At 38.1% G+C, this 24,514-nt stretch overlaps 1 protein-coding gene across 4 annotated transcripts in view; it reads left to right on the forward strand.

Annotated features, from left to right (window-relative positions):
• The first annotated feature begins 436 nt into the window (after positions 1-436).
• The window catches only part of TMEM170B (transmembrane protein 170B), a 64,762-nt gene continuing 40,684 nt past the window's right edge, over positions 437-24,514 (forward strand). For 2 of the 4 annotated variants that reach the window (XR_015706034.1, XR_015706035.1), the window contains exon 1: positions 898-1,011. Coding sequence is in view for 2 of the 4 variants with exons in the window: in XM_087763325.1 (XP_087619451.1) it covers positions 915-1,011; positions 12,307-12,477; positions 17,196-17,326 (399 nt within the window). In the remaining 2 variants the exon portion in view is untranslated. Of the gene's footprint in view, positions 1,012-12,306; positions 12,478-16,342; positions 16,420-17,195; positions 24,074-24,514 lie in introns of those variants that run through there. The other 2 variants (XM_087763334.1, XM_087763325.1) reach the window with 2 other exon arrangements.

The following is a 24,514-nucleotide window of genomic DNA, read 5'->3' on the forward strand; positions in this document are numbered from 1 at the left end:
GGGAAAGCCGCGGCCGTTTCTGTCCCCGGTACCAACGCCGGCCACGGCGCCCTGGCTTTGGGCGGCTGCCGCCCGCCAGGTGAGCGGCCGGCTGAGCGGCGGCGCAACGGCGGGAACGGCGCGAGCCGCCTGGGGGCGGTGCCACGGGCACGTGGGGTGAGCCCGTCCCTATGGCGAGGGCCAATCAGGGAGCGGCGCGCAGCTCGCGCGCTGCCGAAGGGCCGCTGGTGCCCTGCCCCTTCCACGCGCCCCGGGGAGCCGCGGCGCCCACGCCCTCACGCTCCTCGCACTGCGTCTGCGCGGGGCCGGGCCCACACACACCCCCCGCCCCCCCCGAGCAGCAGCTGGCGTCTCGCGCCGGGGGCCGCGGGCGGCACGCGCCGCCTTCATACGCGCGCGGCTCCTTCCCCCGTCCCCCCCCCGTCCCGCTGCAGCATGGAGCTGCCCGCCTGAGGGCGGGAGTCTCGCGGCCGCCCCACCCCGCCCCGCCCCGCTCCAGGTGATGCCGGGGAGCGGGGCGGCGATGCCGTTGGCGAGGCGGCGGCGACCGTTACTGATGGAGAAGAAGGCGGCGGCGGGGTCCGCGCGGGCCTTGTCGTCGTCCCCCGCCACCGGCTCGCGCCTCGGGGCCGCCCTGCCCTGCCCCTGAGCCGCGGGGACGCGCCAGCGGCCGGACCGATCGCCCGGCTTCCCCCCCGACCGCCATCTCCCTCCCCTCCGTCCTCGATGTCTCCCCCGCGGCGCGGAGGTCCCTTCGCCGCCTCCCCGCCCTCTCTGTCCTCGCCGCCGCAGCCCTCCCGCCCCGCGGTCCGGCGGCGAGAGGCGTCCGGCCTCCCAGCCGTCAGGCCGTCGCTGCCGCCCGTCCCCACCGGCTGAGGCGCGGCGGCGGAGAGGCCGCCGGACCACCCGCCGCGATGAAGGTGGAAGCGGGAGACAACTCCATGATCAACCTGTCGGTGCAGCAGGTGCTGAGTCTGTGGGCGCACGGCACCGTCCTCCGCAACCTCACCGGTAACTGGGCGGCCGCCGGGAAGGCGGCGGGGCGTGGGCATGCGGGGAGGGGAGGGTGGGCTGGCTCCGCCACTACGCGGTGGGGGCGGCGGGGCGAGCGGCGGGCCGAGGGGGGCTGGCGTGGGGAGGGTTGTGCGGGTTGGGGTGTGCGCCCCGGCGTGTAGGTGGGCAGGTAGCGCCGTCGGTGTGGGAGCCGGGGGGCGCCGCGCCGGGAGTGGAGGGCGAGCCCCGTGGCACACAATGGAGGGCGTGGGTGTGGGGCTGGGGCTGGGGAGGGGGAGGGGGCCTCCCTGCCTGTGACACCCAGGGAGGGCTGGTGTCGGTGCTCCCGAGTGCGTCTGTATAGGTGCCTGTTCTGGGAGCACGCACGTAATGCGTGTGCATGCTTGGAGGGTTTGGGTGCCGGGTTGGTGTGTCCAGGGAAACGAGCGGGATCTGTCTGTGTGTTAGGTGTTGGGAGGGCCGGTGTGTGCGCCTGGGATCTGGTACGGCTGCGTGAGTAAAGGAGCTGATGATGTGAATGTGTTCACTCGGTTTTGTATGTATGTGTATAATAAAAGGCTAATGGTATAGGGTATTGCATATATGAGCGAGTTGATGGGTGCGTGTGTGTGAGTAAAGGGTTGTAGAAAGTGTGTGTGAATGTATAAATATGTATGGAAGGCTGGAGTATGTTTGGGGGAGTGTGTGGTGGTTTGTGTTTTTTGGTTTGAGTTTTTTTTTTTTTTTGTGAATATATGCTCATGGGCATTTGACAGAAAGGTATAAAAACCAACAACAAAAAAAAAATAGAGAAATGAATGCGAGAAGCAGGGACTTTCTTCTCCACCTACTCTCAGTATGCCTCTGGACAATGAGAGCTATAGGAGTCAATGGGGTGGCAGGTGTTTGCTGACAAACAGACATAATCTTAAGCATCAGGGATTCTTAAAGACTGAGCTGTTCTGAAAAAGTTCTGTGAACCAGAGTTAGGTCTTCCTTCTCTGTTAGGAGAGGGGAGCTTTAGCTAGCTTTGGCAAGAACTGGCTTTTTTCCTGCTCAGTCTCACGCTGAAAAATGGGTGTGGACTAGTGTAAGACCCAAGGCATATAGTGGAGAGGTGTTATCTTCTGATTTCCAATTCTGTCCAGGTGTAAAGAAAAGCATAAGTTTCCAGCTCTGAATAAGGAGGGATTTGGTGTCAGTAGCAGAGATGTTACTGAGTAAATCCTTTCTACTCTGTATAGGGGTATATTAGGTGGTGACAGATCAGTGGGAATTGTAGAGTAAAGAAGATATGTTTCTTATATTTATGAAAATATTCTAATATTCTAATGTTTATGAAAGAGTCTTATGCCATCTTCCCCCCCCCCACACACACATATTAATGATTGATAGATATTTTTTTTTTAATCTATCCAAGGTGGAAGAAGTATGATGAAAACAGGTGTAGCTGAAGTTGAAGCTGTAGCAAACAAAGTGATCATCTTAGGCTTTAGTATCTTTCTTGTTCTTTTAACTTCCAGGATACTTTTTAATGTAATAAAAATATTATAGAGATCTTTTTTAATTTGATCTGTGAACTCCTTAAGATGTGTTTCTGATGACTAAATTTTCCAGTATTAGCGTGGTGACACACTAATACAGCTCATTTTCTGAACAGTTATTTTTGCATACTTATTACAAATTGTATTTTTATATTCTTAAAGTAAGAAGTTAACAACAGATTTAACTTTTCTTTGTGCCAGACATTCTCTATAAAGTTTTTTTCTTATTACAGCATTATGCAATATAGGCGTTTCTATGAAATTCAGTGCTGAGTGTTAAGTAAGCAAAACAGTTTGTTTCTCAGTGCTTTTGCAATATAACGAGGGGTTGCACAAGGTATTTTTAATGTGGAATGCTTTTTCTTTTTAATTTAAAGAATATGAAAAATAATTATCTGTCATAGTATTGTTGGAGAATGTCAGTGTCAGTTGTAGTTGCACTACGGTTTCTGAATTGGTGCTTAAATGCAGGTTGTCCTTACAGCCATAACCTGTTGTGCTGAATGTTCTCAGGGACAGTAGACGGTTAATAACTTCCACTGGATTTAAAATCTTCTATATGAGGTACACCGTTACTGATTATATTTTAGGAGATTTTTTTAATATAATAACTGACATTAATGAATAGCTGTTATTAAACTTACATAAACCCTTCCTAAAATACTTACCAAATGTAGAAGTAATCTTTGTTCAAAACCAGAAGTTCTGCTTTTTCCATGCTAAGAAAATAGGTGTGTGGATGAGTTTATCTTGCTTGACTACTTAATTCCCTTTTGCATCTCTGTTAAGTGTAAGGAGAAACTTCTTCAGAGTACTGGGAAAAGAAATTCATAAATATACAGTAAGACTGCTTTGTGTTTATTTTTTGGACTTGAAGTTGTGGTCTGGACTTGGCTTTTAAGTTGCACAAGTGAAAACTTATCTTCTTTAGATAAACAATATTGATTATGTTTGCACAAAGTTTTATCAGCAAACTCGTGTCCTTCTTAAAAAAATATTAGTTTTCCAAAACTTTTAACAAGGATGTGATATGAACTCCAGCTTAAACCAGGAAGTGCTTCAAACTCTAATGGTTTAATTTGTTGGTTTTTTTTTTTTTTCACCCTTTTGAGAAGCTGAACCATTATTTTTATACCATATATCTGATCCAGGTTCAATTTAAAAAAAAAAAAAAAAATCTTTCATATATGGCCCAAAATACCCAGGAGGCCACAATTTCATTCCTGCCACATACACATCACACCCTGTGACAGCCAAAGCTGCAAGCACTACACTTTGTAGCTGAACCTTGGCCCACCAGCATAATGTACTTTGCTTCATATCTTCCTGCCCTCACTTGGGAGGAAGAGGAGTGTTGCTGTAAATGGTGGAGGTAAGGGTCTAGTGACCATGAGAGAGGAGGCTTTTGCCGCCTCCAGCAAATTCCAAGAACAGCCCCTTTATAGGGAATGGTTGTCTTTTAGAGTTAGTGGTAGATCAGGCTTTACTAGAACAAGTCAAATAATAGCTGAATCTGAACTGAAAAAAATCCCAGTTTGAGTGTTCATTAAAATAAATATTTATGTTTAAAGGCTACCTCCACAATAAAGAACTTAGTAATATTTCTACTCTTCCTGTAAGCAATGTAAATTTTTGTTTTGTTTTTTATGTCTAGTTATTGCATGTTCCAAAGATCTAAGCCTCTGGTCCAAGTTATTGCATGTTCAAAAGGTATAAGCTTCTGGTCTGAATGGGTTTTATATTAGTCACTGAGGAGGCAGGGGGAGGATGTCGTCTTCCCTGTGCCACTGCATGCAGAGGAACTTAAAAAAAAAAAACAAAAAAAAAAACAAACAACAAAAAAACCCACAAAAAACCCCCCACAAACCAAAAAAACCAACGCAAACTTGTGTTGTACTGTATGACTTCTAAAGTCAGTCATCTTCCTTCTCCCCACACCCCCAGTGTCCTAAGTGATGAGCTCAAGACTCCACAATTATTTTTATACAGTTTGAAATAAAAGTCTATAATTTTAAACTGCTGGACAGTAATAACTCCTGAATTTGTTGAAAGTGAAGATTTATAAGAGATTATGGGTGTCGCATAGAAGATGTTTCTTGTCTGTTATATTTTTTCCTAAGCTTCATCCTGTAATCATAAGTCCCTGATTGTCTGGATTATATCTTTGTCCCCTGGCCTGTAACTTGAGAGGACTGGTCTGTAATTTGATTTATATGCTCTTCAGCAAGTGCTTCTCTTCTACTTAATGCAGTGAAAATGCATCTCCAAACAACAATTCAACTGCATAGTCCTGATAACTTTGAGAATACTAGTTAACACAATTAAAGAAAGGACCCAGTGGTGAAGAAAATACTGTAACATGTAAAGAGCTGAGTTACATTTGCAGGTATAATATACCTGTATTTCTTAATCTGAGTGTTCTGAGTCTATAAATCTACAGGAATATAACATTATACAGTTTCTTCATTCAAATTTCAACACGTGCTACCTTGTTGACTTAAATTTGTATCTTTGTATTCACAGCACGGATACTTATTGCTTGACTTAACTCTGTAGCTAATAGTGATAGCTGGGTACATAGATTAGAATCTCGAGAGAGAGACATTCTTTTGGAGTAATCAGTCTTGATTTGTGAAATGTTATAGGCAATCATTATTCATCTCGCAATACAAGCTAAGGACTAGTGGAAAAGAAAAATGCTGAAGATGAAGGACTAAGGAGGTACTCCATGTTTACTGAAGCTAAGTGGCAGTAGGACAGCATGTTCATATATATATAAAGAGATAATATTTGAAAATGTTAGCATTTATATACTTTGTGCATTGACTTTGCATTTTTTTTATTTGCCCAAGATAAAGCTGTTGATGGAGTACAACTTCAAGTTTTGCTAAGTTGGAAGTGATATGAATGTTATTCTAAGCTTAGCATGCTTTAAAAACTCTTTTTCTAATCTCAAGTCTAATCTTTAAGGTTGTGTATGCCTGCACCAATATGATATGTATAATGTGTGTATATAGTATATAAGAATAGTGTATGTATGATAGGTATCTATGGTATGTGTAAATACCTAAATTAACAAAGAAATACTCTAAAACTGGAGTGATGCGGCGTGAATTACGAGTTATTTGAGCCTTGCAGTTTTCCTGGTAGGAAAAAAAATCCCCACCCAAGTAAAACCTGTGGAAAGGAACATAAACTGAAGACAAGATTTAAGATAGTGATTAAGTGCTAAGAATTTTAAATAAACCTGGAAATGAATCTCAGTTGTCCTTACAGGAAAAGCTGTGGCTTCTGTGCAATAGATTGGATGTCACTGTGCTTGTAAGCTAGTAAGTACTGGATCTTTCCTAATTCCCTGTAGGTGCATTCCTTTGGCAGCTGTGGAGTTTTGATACAAAGAAGTTGTGTTTTGGCTGCTGAAAATAATTTGGATACACTGAAAGTAAACTGCAACTTTCTTAGGGTCAAGCAAAGGAAGCTGGGGGCAGGTTCTAAAGTTTTGCTTTATTCATGGCTCTTAGGGTAGTCCTATGAGGACATTACTAAATAAACTGAGGCTAGGTTAGTATTTGGAGCTCTCTGTCAGATAAAACTAAATCATTATTACCATACCAGTAAAGTACTCCATATGTGCAGCTCATCATCAAAAGAGCAAGCTGATTAGTATAGCTACACAAAGACTGAGTTTTTTTGACAGCATGCTTTTTTATCGAGGTAGCAACGATGATCATGTAGGTAAGTTTATACCTCATGAAGTATGAATCAGTATATAGGACATAAATAGGTTTTGTACCAGCATGTTCTTAAGACACTTCAGTCTCCCTTCCTCCTCCTTATAGGTATTGCAAATCTTTCAACTACTTGGTTATTTTTGAACAAGCAAAGTCTTAACAGTTTGTGTACAGAGATCCACATTCTCTTTCTCTGTTTTCCAGTGGCATCTCTCAGTGTTAGCCTAAACTCATTCATTGCTTCCTTCATTGTTACTCTAGCACGCTGTTTTCCTGAGGGTCATCTCTCATCATGATTCTGGAGTTAGATGATACTGAATGTTAGTGAACCTCGAACTATTCTACTCAGAAATTCCTGTGTATGAAATTCTTTGCCCTCAACCTGTCAGGATAAGAATGACTAAGTTGTCGTCTAGGTTTCTGGGGCTTGAAGCCTCTTCCAGTTTGTGTAAAAGGTTGGCTGTCCTCCTTACCCTGTCCATCCATGTTAAACAGCTTACTCAGTTGGCTTCGTCACTGGCCTAATTAATGAGCAGAAGTAAATAAGTGAATGTGTTGAACTATCAGGCACAAAAAGGATGAATAAAGGAGGATAAGAAAGGATGACTCTTCCTGCCTTTCCTATGGAAAGTGCTCAAAAGAGATTTGTCCTGTTTCAGCTTCTAGGACTGAGGTGGTGTTTTAATGAAGTGAGGTGGTGAGGATCTAAAAAAGTGGACAATGCCTACTCAGAAATCTAAAGAAATCTTTGTCTTCGGAAGCCCTATTAAATGTGTAGTCTGTAGCTGAAGAACAGGAAACGCTTATGTGAGATAGTCAATTGATACGATTACCTGAATTACAGATCTTTCAGGTTTTTTAACAGTTACTTTAACAGGACAAAGACAACTGTGATGAAAGGTTCATAAATTATTATTATAAATGTCTCCAATTTTGTATGTTGTGTAAGTTTTATGGGAAATATGTTGCTGTGTTTCATCAAGTTCCTCCCTAGAAAAGCCAACTTTGCAAGAGAAAGATATGATCTAAATCAACAATTAAAAAGCTTTGTATGATCAAATCCTCATTTTCTTCAATATCAGATTTTAAAATGCTACTGTCATATGACAATTAGGTAAGCTATCATCTCAGAATATTTGTTGAGTAGCGCGATTATTCCTTTTTCTTTATTTTGTATCAGGATGCAACAATATAAATTATTGCCTATTCCCTGCTAATATCAACTGGTAAAAAAACCAACAAAAAAAACCAAAACAAAAACCAAATAATGAACCTCTAGGAAATTAGAGGTATCTTGGTACTGAGGGGAGATGCTAGAATAGTTCCAAGCACAAGATGAAGTAGCAGAACTGTACTTTGTTTCCTGTTCAGGGAGACCTTTTTCTCTTCCTTCCCTTTTAACATCTAGTTCTTGTTGCAGCAGGTGGGAATCTTTAGCAAGAATGCGTGTGAGGGGAGGGGGAGGACAAAACAAAAATCCTTTAGTGTCTCTGCTCATAACTTTGTCTAGTAACTTGGTAAATAAAGCTTTTCAGCTGCTTTCATTTAACAAATTTAGGTATGTAACTTGGTGGAGAGTGGATAATCAAGAGCATATGTACTTGATGGAGTTACCCAAATAAAAACCAACTCCAAATAGAAGATGATCTTAAGTAATTTGCCTACTTACAGGGTAGAGACAGTTAACCAGCCTTCAGCTGCTTGCTGGGTACCTCACCCTGCTGCCTGCCTTCTGCAAATCAGAATGTCACAGGCCTGTGTCCCTGACCCTGCTGTTCACACCTGTCACTTCCCTCTTTTGTCTCCTTCCTAAATAAACAATTTTTTTGTCCTTCTTATCTTCAACTGGACATGAAGGTGTTCCCTCCCTCCCCTCCAACTGTTCTGAAGTGAACACCTACAAGTTTTAGCATCTACAGCCAGTTTGGCAAAATTATAGGCTATTATGAATAATTTATAAGAAGACAGTGCTGGGTTATTGCAGGTAGGTATAACACTACCTGTATTTCTTGTGTCACTGACTTTACAATGCTATTGACTTGGAAACCTAGGCCGCTGTGAAGTGATGGTTTATAACAGGTTTCTTTAAATGCTACAGCTGCATTTGTGTGGAACAAGGAATATTTCTGGATGATTTCTAATTTCCTTTTGAATGCATTCAATATGCATGTTGCTTTTTAACCAGTGGGAGAAGAAAGTGTATACCAAAGAACTCAAGCTTATATTCCTTTATCCAACAGGACATTTGGTTCTGTTCTCATGTCTCCTGCCCTAAATATAAAGTGAGGGGTGATGCTAATTTTCCTTGAGCCTTATTTGGAATGTAAATAAGATCCAAGATAGTTGCTCACTATGCAGCTATTTTGTTGTGTAAGGGTTTGTAAATATTTTTGGTTTCTTAGTTACAGGGGAGTAGTTAGCCTTCCCATAATCTTTTCTTTTCTTCTAAAAATACAATTATCCTAATAAGTCTTCCTAAGACTGGAAATCAACTGCCTTTTCTACCTGGTGAGAGTCAACAATGACCACAAACACTGATTTCCTAAAAGGTGATGCAGTGCCTAGTAAACCCCATGGAAATTACAGGGAATGACGTTGTCTAACAGAGTCAGATTCCAACAGACTTTCTTGGTCCAGTTTCAAGCCTTTCAGCTGCAATGGCATTTTAGGAGAGAATGACTGAAAGTGCAGCTTTCAGTGTCTTGGGACTGTCCCTCAGATACATTTTCAGAGAGACAATATCAAGAGCTTTGCTTCACCTCCCGATAGCATATCTACGTATTGGCTGTTCACTTCAGAATAACTGGCGGTTGAATAGGCTACCATAATTGCATATCCCCTCTCAGCTGAAATAACTGAGTCTTCTGTTCTTGGACTTCATATTAAATGGGGACGAGTTTGTCTCATTCTGATGCAGTCTTATGAAATCAGTTGATACCGGCTTGAATTCAGTATCCACAACAGCACACCTTCCAGAAGTTTGTTTTTAGACTGTGGAAGAACGGATGGGATCATACTGATCAATACACCATTGGCGTTGTTAAGGAGTGTTTGGCTATCTTAGAAGCTTGCAGTTGTCATGTAACCTGACGTAAGAACCAAGCATTTTCTTCAACTGCAGATTTGAAATATGTATTCTCAGAGTCTGTCACTGGAGTATCAGATTATCTTTAATCTAGTAAAGAGCCCTCGCTTTTTCTTAGTAGTTGATGTTTCATCTCTTACATCGATCTCAGTCAAGAGAAATGAAAGTTTGGGTCAGGAACATTGTCAGCACTCTGTCCTGATGATCCAGGCCTCTCTTTTACTAAGTATTTTACATATGAGTATAATCTGAGTGGTATGAAAGTTGTGTGACAGACTTAATTGCAGGAAAGGATGCTGTGTCCAGAAAATAAGTAGCATCTCTGCTACAGTATTTACTGGTAAACAAAGCAAACCATCCTCTTCTGTGTAAGAACAAGTTACCTTTTGAAATGGTGCCTTCAGCATCACATTCACCTGCCAGCAGTTTAGTTTCATGCTTCTCTGAATAATCTAGGAGATGGGCTCAACCATGTTACTGAGGAGAACTAAAGTGGAAGATCTAAGATATGCACATAATATCTTCTATGATTGAAGGTCTTCAGAGACCAACACCTGCAAGCAAGGACGTGCTTGCTCTTGCCTCCTAGATACATTCTTAATTCCCATATTAGAGTTCTTTTCCCTAGCTTTTCTTCTTTGTGGCTATTCATATGGTAAAGTGGAACATAGACCTTGTATTTTTTCAATGCCAGTGCTGCCAAAGCAATTTAGACTTGAGCACCTGTTGAGGCTATTGCTGAGCTATAGTCTGCTCAGTCCATATCTCTAAAATTTATTAAGTACCTGCTAACAGTCTATTTGGTGTTCAGGGAAATGATGCCCCATGGGACAGGAGCTTAGTTGTTATCATTTTGGTAGAGTACTGTTTTGAGCTGTTAGGGATCTGGTTTTGTGACATCTTTCAATGAAAGGGTCTTCCCTGTAGCTCTTCTAATGTATGCTAGAAAAGTGAAATTCCTGACAGGGTTTTCCTGCCTGAAGTTGTATGTGATTTATGTTTGCAGGAAAGTAAACTTTTTTCCCGTCTCCTGAGGCTTATTTCCCTATGGTCTAGCAGGGCTGCTGTGTGCTGTATTGATAGATCCTTTGGCTAATCTCCTTGCTTATTTGCTTCCACTAGAAAAAAAACTGATGGGAACACCCAAGCTGTGCTAGTAACAGACAAGGCCTGTTAGGACTGCAGGAGAGGTTCCCCTCCCAAACTATCCATGACCATGGCAGATTAGAACAGCAATCACTCAGTCTTTCTTAATGTTGGTGAGGTGGTTTGTCAGGTATTTGTAGAGCGACTACTTGGCACTGTTGTCACTGTTCAGTCACAGTAGCTTCTGAGAATGATGAGATGTTTAGTGGAAAAGTACTGTGGTCATTATCCTTTTGCAAAGATTTTTGAGACCCAGCTTGGGGCTAGGGGTGAAGGGATGGAAGACCTGAGGAGAGCTGCTTGGAGCCACCCTCAATATATGTGTGCGTATATCCAAGCACTCAGAAAGAAAAGTTACATCTTAACTACAGCTGAAGTATTAATTAAATGTACATTTACCACCCACCTTCCTTGCTGCTCTCTTAAAAGAGCCTATCAGTCACCATCATTTAGAGGAGCTGTAAGTCCTGTCACATAGTTTTGCCTTTTACGCCTGTGTGAAAGGGGAAGGGTTGAGTCTACTCTCAAGGTACAGCTAAATGAAAAAGCTTAAACTCTGTATTTGTGCCATGGATATACGTGCAATATTGACATTGGACTCAAAGGACTGTTGTTGTGTAGCAACCATTCTTTCTCAGCATCCTTTCACAGTATGTTTTGTTAGAGCTGTTAAGTATTTTTTAAGTTAGCTAATTGGGTCATATTTCTGCTCAAATGACTGATGTGTGTCAAGCTGCAATAATACAGGCTCACCTCATAAACAATAAGTATCCTGCTGTTGTAAGGAAGCTGTATTATTTTTGTGAGGGGGAACTGCAGCAAAAAAATGAGTTAATGACAGTTTCATGGGATTATGTCAATCAAGAAAATATGCCCCAATTTGCTGAATTCTGTGATGATATATACCTACCATAGTTGATTAAAAAAAAAAAGAAAATCCCTTTTGTTGCATTTCCTGACCCTTTTCAGTTACAGTAAATCTTTTTAGAAAATTACCACCAAGTGAGAAAAGTTCTTTAATTCTTATGTAGCTTCACTGATGGTTCCTGCTCTTGTCTTTGAAGGTAATGATGATGTCTGTCATTCTTCAGAGAAATGTTTGTATTCCACAGATTCTCATGATCTCTTGTCCTTGCTTAGTAATTTAAATAATAGTGACTACCTGTCTCTGTGAAGTTCTGTGCTAAGCAATTAGAAGCAAGGAGTTAGATGTGTTAAAATTTCTTGTTAAAATTGTAGCGTGTTTATTTGTGCCTTTGAAGCTAATTCGATGGAACACTCTATTACAGCTCCTGGGTAGATAAACTGAAGTCTTTAATCTCAGTTTTCCCATTTGATGTTACCTGATGCTGTCTCTTCTTGTAAAAAACAAAAACAAAACACCCCAACCAAACAAACAAAAAAACCCCAAAATGATTCTTGACTTTTCCCTGTTCAGTCTTTGTTTCAGAGAATATTTCATTCTGCAGGAGTAGTTACAATACCTAGTAAGAAATTGCAATTAATGTTGTTTAAAGAAACCATTAAAAAATGATGGACTTCTTGTAGTAATACATCTGAATTAAGAATTGTGCAAGAGTACTCTTTATAATTTTTTGGTCATAATAGAGTTATTCCTTTATGATAGACTGCTAAAAGGGGGAAAACATCTTGAGCGTATACTGATGTTGTCACATTGATTCCTTTTAAGGTGGAAATCAGGATTGCTTTTCTCTTACTGTTGATTGTGTGCAATGTTTTAAAGTTTCTTACTTATAAAGTTCTTGTCTCAGAAATATTAACCCTTTATTTGACTGCTTTCTTTCAGAGATGTGGTACTGGGTTTTCCTCTGGGCTCTCTTCTCCTCTCTCTTTGTCCATGGTGCTGTGGGAGTATTAATGTTTGTGATGCTGCAGAGGCATAGGCAGGGGAGGCTGATCTCTGTCATTGTGGTCAGCATTGGATTTCTGGGTTCTATAACGGGAGCAATGATAACCAGTAAGTCTGTCTTTTTGCTATTTTTCTTTCTTATTTTACATCTAACTTCTAAAAAGAAAAAAAAATGTTTTCTTAGTGATTTGTTAATTGTTTATTAAGGATTTTGCCTTAGTTATATAGCTATTCTAATGATAATGATAGCTGAGTTGCTCTTCTATTATGTAAAGATAAAACTACTATGAGTTGTCAGGAGTGCAGAAATCATCCTACTCTTTCATTTTAGAAACATTGGGTGCCAAGCTATTCAAAAGGTATATGCTCAGCAGGTAATATCTTTTGGGGATCAGGAAGAGCAGTCCTTACCTACCATACTTGTTGCAGATATTTTTGTCAAAAGTTTCTGATCAAGATCACCTCAGAAGAAATGAAGGTGCAATGTAGGTAGTGATTTACAGCTAAGAAAATTTGTTTGTTTGTTTGGAGAAGTTACACTTGGCTCGTGAGTTTGAAAGAACTTTCCAGTCTTGGCTTGGCCATAATGTTACTTTGTAGGTTATTTGGGGCAGGGAGGAAAGAGGGAAGAAGGCCATTAGACCTCCCCCCCCCCCCCCCCCCAAAAAAAAAAAAAAAAAAAAATTAAGGTGTGCTGTTCTACGTAAAATGCTTTTTGACAAGGGCATCTGTTGCAGAGTTTCATATGGTGTTAGTCTAATGCCTACTACTCAAGATACATTTTAGACATGTTTTATTACTTGACATTGTATCCACAGATAAGATGCTAACCATTTTTCTGTTAAAGCAGCATGCTGAAAGGTTCACAGAGCTGTAGTTAAAACCTATGCTCATCGTTAAAACCTTGTAGAAAGCAGGAGTATTTTATGTAGTAAAGTGCAGAAGTGTTACATCTGACCAAATACGGTACACAAGTGATATTGCCAAGAACATATATTCCATTTTGAGGAAATGCTGCTTAGCTGTTTTCATCTAGAGCTATTGGTATCAGATACTGTTTTTCAATCTTTCCTATGAAATTCAGTTATCTGTGTCAATACTGAAATACATGCCATAAAATCAGTAGGACACTTTATTCAGTCTTTGGCTTTATCATATCCAGCTACTTTTATCTAACTTGTAAGTAGACTACAGTAGCTTTCCCAAACAAATAGGAGCATGGTGTTTGGGGAGGGAAAGAAATAGTGGATGTTATTTTTGCAAGAAAGAAGCTTGTGCTTCGTTTTCTGAAACAATGCTGGTAAGGAGTTCCTGACATTAAAATCAATGGATTGAATGGGGCCTATGTTAACTTGAGCAGTAGTTTCTGCCCAAAGATCTTCAGTGTTGTTGACAAGATGGTCTAACTTGAAAGACCTTTGAGGGTAAGGAACTGTAAATCTAGCAACTGTCATATAGTCTTAAGGCAGCAAGGCTTGCCTACAGTTTTTATTCCCATTTTTCTGTGTACTGCCCAGATTATAAGAATAGTGGTATCACTTCAGCTTTGAACACATTCATGGATGATTTGCGACAGATTAATTCTTATTGCTACTGAAAGTCCTTCTTGCCTGTTGGTTTTCAAGGTTAAATAAAAATGCAAATTTCATGGGAAGTTTTGTTAAGACTTTCCTCAAAAGGTTGTTTTAATTGCTATATATTTCTCAGCCTAGTATTTCCATCATTTAACACAGTACAGTTCAGTATAACTCTACTTTTATTTTTGCTATGGCAAGGTGGAACCACCTGAGTGCCTTACATTACATGTTACGCTGATTTTTGTCCTATGATTAAAATGGCAGTGGCTCTCTTACAAGGTCAGCTGTGCATGAGCATTTCTGAAAAACAGAAGATAGGAAATGTGATGCTGGAATATCCAAGCAGAGACTCCTACGGTGTTCTGTGGTGGGGAAGGTTCAGATTCAGTGTTTCTCAAATTAAAATACTTTGCAAATTTTATCTATGCATAAAAAGAGGAGCAACACAGTTGTATCTTTGGCATCCAGCTTTGCAGGTCAAAACATTTAACAATAAGCAGTACTATTTATGTGTAAATTCACCTGAGAATTTCTCCTTAGACTGTAGACTTATGCTGTTCCCAAAGGTATTGTGCAGAGCGTTGCAACTTGGTTAGCCAAATACTTTTACTTTCAGGTATTTTTGTTTCTGGACAGCACTGAGTTGTTTCATACTGAAAGAAATTCTGTGCGGAGCTTCTGAAGACAAATTATGGTGATAAAATATTAGAGAGCTATTGTGCTGCAAACTGGATGCAAGTTGAAGTATTTAGTTGTTTGGATATGCCTGGTCCAGTGCTTAAGAAATTGAAATAGCAAACTAACTTCAATTTTGTATTTCCAGTCCTCTGCATCATTTGTGTAGGTGAATTAATGCAATATAGATTATTAAATAATGCAGGTTTAATTTTGCTCAGGCAGATCTTTCAAACTTTCTGGCCTTCTGGGATGTTTTTACTAGCACATAGAAAAGCAGGAAACCCCTCAGCTTCTAGGCTTTGAAAAATCACAGAACTTAATGGTTATTAAAAAAAAAAGAATAAAAAAATTTACTAAATAGCAGTGGATACTGCCCAAAAAAAAAAAAACTGAAACCTGATGCAAAACTGAGAACAGATAAATGTCAGGCAGTTTGAGGCAAGGATTTTAGCTGTGTTTCATCCAGAAGTCTCTGTTCTTCCTCCTCTCTCCAAGCACACTCCTTTTTGGTGACGTATTCTCATTTCCCTCACTGGCAGCCTATTGTAGTATATTTTGGCTCTATACCAATTGTGCTGGGTTATGCATTACGGGTTGTATTGCACACTGTTATTTGATGAGTAAAAATACATAATTGTCAAACTAACAAATTTATATGTTATTATTGATATTTTCCAGAATATCTCAGTGTTTTCTCAAGAAGCCAAAAATGTTATTGATAAACTAATGCATCAAATTTTGGTATCCCAATTTCGCTGATTTGAATTCACTTTGAGAGTTGAGTCACCAAAATAATTTCAGTGTTAGTACTGGACTCAGTCTAAGGGATCTCTTTCAGTTTTTGACACCAGATAGCCAAGGAACAAATGGAAAAGCTTATGCAAGGTAGCTGAGTGAAATACCATAAGGCTAGCCTTCTGGTAAGATATTTCTGACAAAATATACTTTACAGAATATGTATTTTTAAAAAACCAACACCAACAAAAAAAAACCCCAAAACTTATTCACGTAACAGTCTGATTAATAGTGTTTATAAATACTGTTATGGCCACAATTATTAGTGAATTTACTCTTCCTAAATTTTTAGTAAAAAGGAGGTGCTACTTTTTTTAAGATATCAGATTATATTCAGATACAGATACTTTCAGAAAATCTGTTGGGACTTAATGTATTTCCGTGCCATTAATGAGTTTTTGATCACTTCAGCAGACTATTCCTGTTAGTGACCGTGCAAAACCAAGAAAATTCCAAGTTTTTTTTTAAGTCTTGTCTATTATTTAAAAAAATGGTGGTGGCTTTTCAGTTTTACTTGAGCCTTGAAAAAGCCTCTGTGATCTCTGAAAGCTTTTAATTATGATTAGATAGCATCTGAGACCATGCATACTGAAGGTCTATAATTAAGTTTTGGGTTTTGGTCTTCAGGAAGAATTCATTCGTTCTGAAATAAAGGATGCTATACTTAATGTTTGTTCTCTAGGCAAGGAAAGCAAGCACTTTAGAGAAAATAGTAGTTCAGAAAGTATTAAATAAAAGCTTTGTTCCAGGTGAACTTTTGAAGGTTGGGTTGAGTAAAATTTTACCTATGGACACAGCTGTATACAAGCCTGTATTTCTTTCTTGAATGAACATTTTGGTGTCCTTAAAAGGCTCAGAAGTTGTTTGAGCAACAAATGTTATTCGTCATTAGCATGTTATTTTTTGACTGATCTTTTTCTCAGGTATTTGCTCCAAGACATCACAGCTATCCATTTGCTCTGTGACTTTTGTTCTTCAAATGCATGTGATGATAAATTCGGTATGTGAAAGACAGTAGAAGGGAGGTAGTAGCACCTGGCTTTGTTTACAGTGCAGTATTTTGTTTCTGGTTTATCCTGGCCATTTGATGTTACACTTTAAATGGAAATTTGCACGCAACTGTACAAGAAAAATGGCCTCTTAATTTGTAATGCGTTCTAGCTCAAAATCTAATCATATTGGTTCGAAATTTCCTGTCATACACATTCCTGGATAGCAATACAATACTTTGATCTTTTTCATGTTTTGCTTGATTTGCTAAACAATTGTTAACAATTTAGTAGTTTAAGTCAAAACTGACACAATGTGACCAGGTTATTGAACTGAAATATGACATGAAGCTGGTAGATGTGTAAATGTGTAGTTATTTTGTAGACAGTAGCAGTTTTACTGTTGTCTTCTGTATGCACTATTAAACCATACTTTGGGCTCAGTCGATTTTTTTGCGATCTTTTCAAATTAGCAGAAGGCAAAAATGTAAAAGAGATTTGAAGATGTCTACAGGGAAATGGCAAGATTCAATTTTTCTTAAATCAAACCGATGTTGGAAAAGTTAATCTAGTTCAGATGGGAAAATCATTCCTGAAGGACTTTCACAATAACTAGAAAAACACAAGCAAGACTAATAATTCTGTAATGCCATGAAGTAATACAGTGTTTGGTAATGTTCTGTAAATAGCTGATGCATAGACACAGTAAACAATTTGTCATATATTTCAGACTTCAGCTTTGGCTTTATTTCTGTGATTTGATCATTGTTTTTCTTGTGATTCTTAGGTGCTGCTGTAGCTGGAATTTACAGAGTAGCAGGAAAGAATATGGCTCCCTTAGAAGCTCTTGTCTTTGGTGTTGGACAGACAGTACTGACATTAATTATCTCATTTTCAAGAATTCTTGCAACGCTTTGAGACTTATGTAAAAGGGGAAAAAATCAACTAGTGTAAAGAAATCTTTAATCTGGAGAGGCTTCCTGAAAGCAGATTCATCAGCTTACAAACTTGAATTCTAGCACAAGAGAAAGGAAGCTATGTGGAACCTGCACTACAAATCCAGAGGTTCAGTCAAATGAACAGACTGTCCTCTAGTGTCTGAACTGTTGTACTTCTGCGCTGCGCCTTACGTGCCTCAGTCATAGGCAAGGTGCAATCCATGTGTGCGAAGTTGAGATAAAGCACCGTGAATAGCTGCCGGTCAGGTTAATGCATGGTGATGGGATCGTTTTTCTTCACAGTGTTATAATAAAGGGACGCTCCTGAAAATTGCTGCATGTGCCAGACTTGGAGTTTAGTTCTTAACTGTTGGTTGGGTAAGCTTTGAGATTGTAATTATGGAAGAATGCTGTGAACATACATTCTATTTAATTCAGGTAAAATAGCAAGATAACTGACTTTTGTATTAGCAGAACCTTTTTGAATGCTAAATATTCTTATTCAGCATTAAAAACAACCGTTAGGTCTGAAGTGTAGATGAGTTATTGATGGGGTTTAAGAACCACAGCTTTAGCAACCCTGATGTAATTAGCACTAGGCGTGGAATGGCTCATGGCAGTTTTCTGAAGCTCAGCACGTCATTTCTTCATGGTTTTAGCTTGTCAGAAATCAGTAGTTTAAGGAGACTGTATGAGGGTTTCTAAGTACAATCTGTTGTGTATGCACAAACAAGTCTTAAATTGATGCTTTCCTTGAAATTATTTTGTCTTAGACATACACATGGTTACCAGCCCTTCTGAAAACCTCAGAAAGGCTACTTGTTGCAAATAAGCTCCCTATATTTATTTAAGCACTGATAGGACTCTCAACCCTACATGTATTCTTTAAATAACACACGAATATAACAGACTTTAAGAGAATACACCTACGAGGAAAATGGAAAGGGATAAAAAAAAATGATATACTGGTTTTCTACTGAACAAAAACGTTGAGTTTAATGAAATAGTTACTATACTCCAGAAGTTTGGAAGTGGGGCAGCGCTAATGTATTTACTACCTTGTTTCTGAACATTGTGTCTTTGGAAAGATTAAGATACCTGGAACTTTCAAATACTTAGCTTTCGGTAGAGTTTGTGCTTTTCTAGATTAAAAGGGACAGTAGTGTTGTGCATGTGAAATGTCTTAAATGTGAATGTTTTGGAGTGAATAGAAATTTTAAGTCTAATTATGAATTATTCATGAAATGCATAATTTAAAGGGCACAAGTTCTGTGTGAGGAATAAGGAATCTTTTACATCTTTCCTCAACTGAATGCTTTTCAGCAGTCAGCTTTTAATGCTGACGGGAAGAGTAAATTGCTCTCAAAGGTTTTGCGGTTAAGATGTCAAACAGACTTTCAGGACTGTTGAAACCACTGGCACCTACTGCATAGATAAAATAATATGGTTAAAATATAACTTCAAATCCAGCCGTGTTGCTTAGTGCTTCAAAATATTATAATGAATTAATCTGTCTGCCTTTATTTTACTCCACAAACTTTTTTTTAAAGTGCTAAGGATGCTAATATTATTTTTTTTCTTTAAAAGTATTTAAGTCTTGTTTGGACAATGTACAAAGTTATGGGCTTTGCAGGGAACAAGGTAAAATATAGGTGTTTAAACCTTTTCAGTGTTATATTTTGGCTTTGAATTGCTTTAAAATGTCGCTGAATACATATATTCTCATTATTTTTAATGTCTTCAAAAACATATTTTTCATGGTTTGGGTTTTTTATCTTCTGTTTTTTACTTTCTGCTGATACTTTTTGGCATAACAATCATTGCACTTTAGTAGACGATTAAATTATTACATCTGTAAAAGGCGATTTAAACTTCTCTCCATTTTCTTAAATTATGATAAAACTGTTTTCAGGTATTTAAGTCAAATGAGGAGAAATATCTTCAATTATTTTATTATTCAGTGTGCCTTGTTACATATATTTTTAGGGGAGAGAATTAAAAAAAAATTACCATATAGAATCATAGAATCGTTAAGGTTGGAAAAGACCCTTAAGATCATTGAGTCCAACCATTAACCTATCACTTCCAAGTCCACCACTAAACCATGTCCTCAAGCACCACGTCTTCATTCTTGTTCTATTTTTGCTATTTCTAATTAATTAGGTTACTTGATATAATGTCTTACTCAACAGACAGTAAAATATTTCTGTTTGACAACCTGGAAATGCTTGTCTGGATCAAAACCAACCATTTCATGAAGGACTGTATTCAGTAATTGTCTCATGGCTGCTTCTTCCCGGTTTCCAAATTTCCTTGAGCATCTCAATTCTTATTTGTTGTACAAGGCCATTATGCTACCACTGATCAGTGGCTTGCTGTCTTTCACTAAGTTAAGCTATAGCAGACTGTATAGCTATAGTTAGCTATAGCTAACTTATGAAATGCATATACAAAACTTCTATTGAAGAACTTAATTCTTTATTTTAATTGCAGTGCCAATGAAATTGTTGCCATTGTAACTTTCCTCCTTTGACAAGGAGGCATCTTTGCAGATGTTAAGTTACCTTCCTCCAAATAATTTTTATTGCATAGATCATTGTAATCACTTTTAAAACATTGTTAGGTGCTTGGTTGTCTTTGCTTTATATGGCATTATTGCCTGGCAACAATGAATAGGCAGATAATGTAAAGCCTAAGTGGCTTAACAAGGTTATGTATTTGATAGACAATTGTTTTTAACTATTTCTTGTGAGGGATATATGAGGACAAATAGTTTGTCTATGGAAGTATTCTTTGATCATAGCATGAACTTACTGCATAATAATTCCAGCAGTGAAGGGAAGTCTGAATAAGTGGCCTTATGTCTGTGAAACTTTGAAGTTTCATTCCACGTCCTTAGGAACAGCGTTGTTAAACATAAGGTGCTCCAGTCAAAGTGCAGTGTATGTGTATATATACATCTGTGCGTGTGTATAGATACGTATGAGTGATGGGTTTGGGTGTGTTCTATACTTGAACACACTAACGATTGAAATGACTTGTCCAAGAAAAAGAAAACTACTTCAGATACTTTTTTTTTTCCCCCTCTTGCTATTAGGCTACAAATATATCTTGTGTGTGAAGGGCACTGATGGTACTCTGGTTCCCTTTGGACAATACAGTGTTGTGCAGATGTCCACACAGGATCTTTTAGTGCTATCTTCAAATAGCTCTGCCTGTCTCTGCATTGTATCACTAGGCACGTTCTGTGCATTCTTAATGACTAATTTCTAGTAAAGAACAAATAATACATCAACACGATTTAATCTTTGGAGGAGGGGGGAATACTGAATATACTATTTAATGTGAAGAAGCTTCTGCTGCTTTGCTAGAAGCTGCTGCTCTTAAAAATTCAAACATTCCACACACTTCCAATTTATCAGTATGATCAAAAAATTTTGTTTTGACTCAAAAAAAAAAAAAAAGCCGTATTGCAGGAAAAAAGTCTTCAAAATAATTTTTGTCTTTAATTTTGTGGGTTATTCTGAGTTTATGAAACTAATCTGTGTACCATGACTAGTGATATAATTTGAAGTTTTCTGTTAACAGTTTTTTAAAAGAAACCAGTAATTTAACCAGTTTTGAATGTTCAACATGGACCAAAGAGTAGTCCTGATTTTGTGTAATGTAGCTTTCTATTTTTGAAGTACACTGTTTTTATTACTCTAAAGTAAATATTATTCCCTCTTCAACATATTGCACATTGATATTTATTTTGGTTACAATTTCTATTTGAATTCTGTTGGGGGGGCATATATAATGCTATTTGAGTGGAAGCTATAATAGAATCTAAGCTCTAATAACTGCAAGAACTGATTTAATTGTTATTTTCTGTTTTAATTTATGCATTTAGTGCACTAAGTGTATTCTAATAATGCCTTTCCTGCATTAAATCTGAATATTGTATCAGAGCATATTAAGCTGCATGGTTTTGTATGTAGGGATTCAACATCACACATGTATAATTCCACATAAGTGATTAATTTTCTTCTTCAGACGTGATAGTACTCCTAGGTGTAACAAAGTGGACGAATCGGTTAGGGCCAAAAAAAAAAAAAAAGTAGGTGACTCTAATAAGGCTTAGAAAAATCATTGTGAACATGAGAATTTTTTTTTTCAGTTACATTCAGTTTCTGGAAATACGCTTTTTCATCGTATGTGTGTTTCTGTTAAGGGGAAAAATATGGAGATTGGTTGTTAGGATGACAACTGCAACGTAATCTAATTCCAAGCAATTTGAGATCATATGAAATTCTCATTTGGAGAATAATAACCGAGTGCTACATATACATAAATGCTAGAACATGATTTTATTTGAGTGTTACCAGAATTTAACATACAAGTGCATCAGCATATTGACAGAATACCTTTTGAATTATTTTTTTTTTTTAACCTCTAGATTGGGAGAAGCTCAAGGTGAAAAGACTGTTTAAATCCTCAGCTGTTGCTTCAGAAGGAATAAGTGTTCCTTGTGTACAGGTGAATTTGACACGGCTCAAAATTTGTATTGGGTTAGAAGTAAAATTTTTGGTCGCACCTTTTCCACTTCTAATTGCTCATTTTGTAGTTACGGAATGCTTTAAGAAGTTACTGCGTGAATACTAGTAAGATTTGTCAGTTGTTAATAGTATGTCCTTTTGTGCTTCTTATGTGAATTGAAAAAAAACCCAAAGGCAAAGTAAATACTGAAGGGCTATTTTCAATAAAATAACTTGATTGATGTAAATGGCATCCCTCTTGATATGAGATCTAACTTTTTAAGTTTAATTCAGGTATTTATTCTCACCATTGTGAAATCTGTTTCCAGATTATCCATCAATATAAGGTATATTGAGACAATCAGAGCTAAAAATCAAAAACCTTTTAAAATTACTTGGCTGGAGGTTTTTACTTGTTTGAAGTGTGTTTAACTTCTATACAGGTAAAGAAGTGTTGAAGGCCATTAATATTTTTGGGGTTTAGAGGATAATCAGGTATTTATGTAATGAAACTTTTGACTGTGGCAATGTATAGAAGAGCACATAATTCTTCAGAAATGCTTACAGAAACCACTAGAGAGAGAGAGACCTATTTTACAGTTAGAAAAAGGCTACAGTATTTGACATCTATATTGTTAATTGTAACAGTTGTACTATAAGCTTTACAAATACAATCAGTATTATAACCATTTGGATTTGGCTGAGCAAATAAGCAGGACAGGAGAAAAAGGGAATTTGAAAATCTTTAAAAGAGAAGGCAAAAAGTATCCATTAGTCCACTGACAAAATTGTACTCCTCCAATGCTGTTTTTCATCAAGCATGACTTAAACCATAGATCGTACACAATGCTGCATAATATCTCTCCATAAAGTGTCTTCTGGACAGAACGCATTCTGCAAATTTGTATTAGAAATAAATGTTCATATTTTCATTTGATGAAGTTACCTAAGCTAGAGGATTGTGACCTACCCCTAGGCATTGTTATGAAGCTCAAAGATAGCAAGAACAGTGATGGAGAAGAGTGATTTAACATATTGTTGATTTATGCTTTGTACAGGACTATATTACACTGCAAAAAAGGTATTCATTTTGAGTTGTGGATGTACTGCATGTTCATGTAATGGTTTAGCTCCAATTAAAAAAAATTAGTACTTTAATGGGTGACATTTAAGCTGTAAATACTGTATACTATTCTTTCATTTTTTAAGCAATTTTTTATTTCCCTATTTGTGTACAGTTCTCTATGTACATATGGAAAAAAACTCACAACATTTTGAGAAAGTTTTGTAGTTAACTTCTGCATTTTAATTGCAGTAATGATCTAAATATGTCCATTTGGCTGTTTGTTTAGTTCTAAGTTTTCTTTGTATGCTTTCAGGTTCTTTGAAAAGCAGCAATAACAGTTGGACAATTATTTAAAGTAAAACTTTTTTCTGCACAATTTCCACTTCCATGCTTTAGAATGGAGGCACAGTGGAACACATGTCCAATTGTAAGATTTGAAGAGCCTTTAAGTAGTTTTTATCTTTTTTTTTTTTGATAGGAAATGTTTCATAGTAGCTATATACAGAATTTACAAATCAAACACAATTTCTCATGCTTGTTTATTTGATTAAAAGTTTCTGTTAAAATATTTTCATAAACTTTCCATAGCTTGTTGCATGTGCTTATAAGTAATCATATATCTATGCGTCAACCTCTGTATGAAATACTCTGATAATAAAAGTTTTACATTTTGTGAGCTGATTGAAATGTACAAATGTACACAAAATAAAGCTAAAATTAATACTTAAGTGATGCACTTTCTTCTAGACTGTAGCGGTGTGTTCTTGCAAGAGTCTTATTTCTGCTTTATGGATAGAAAAAAAACCAAGCCACTCCAGTGCCTCAATGGGACCTATGTTGACACAAGACTAAAGTGTGTTGTGGGCGAGACTTTCATTTCTCCATATTTTTCACACATTATTTTTAATACATATGGCCTCTATTTCTGATAATTAAATTCTTGCATGTGGAAAAAAAAAAATGCCTGAGCAAATGAAACATATGAAAATGGCTAGTTACAACAGAAACTGAGGCATCTGCTTTTGTGGTTATAATAAGGATTTGTTTATGCAACTGGACATGCATAGTTTAGAAAAATTGGGTGCAAAAATGAAAACCAGATTGGTTTAGTTCATCAGATTAAGCCAGGTCACAATGGAATGCTGTTTGGGGAAAAATATGCTGAGTAAACATGATGTAGAAGTTTTTATCCAGTTTATTTTTTGTTGACCTGCTGAGGTATGTAGATGCTATTTATTCTTGCTTTTGTCATGTGTGCCCTGTCTTTAAGGAAGTCTAATTCACCATGAGTGTATTATCATTACCTCTTGGAGATGCCATTTTGACAAAGTAAAATGTAAGCTTTGTATTGCTTATTTTAAATAAAAGGTACAGTTTTATTTGCTTTACATCTTATTAAATCAGCCTGAGAACATTCACCAGCAAATCTGTATGTCTTCCGTGCAGACAGAAAGCACTGCTGTTAGAGATGGCACCACAATAGCTAACTTATCATGAAGAGCTTAAGGGTCTTTAGAGAGTATAAAAACAGGTTGCTATGTCTTGAGGTAGTGGTAGGGTTTTTTTGTTGGGCGTGTTTGGGGTC

Source organism: Nipponia nippon, unplaced genomic scaffold, assembly GCF_047370975.1.
Source record: "Nipponia nippon isolate SJK-2023a ecotype South Korea unplaced genomic scaffold, ASM4737097v1 scaffold_1, whole genome shotgun sequence".
In the NCBI taxonomy this organism is placed as follows: Eukaryota; Metazoa; Chordata; class Aves; order Pelecaniformes; family Threskiornithidae; genus Nipponia; species Nipponia nippon.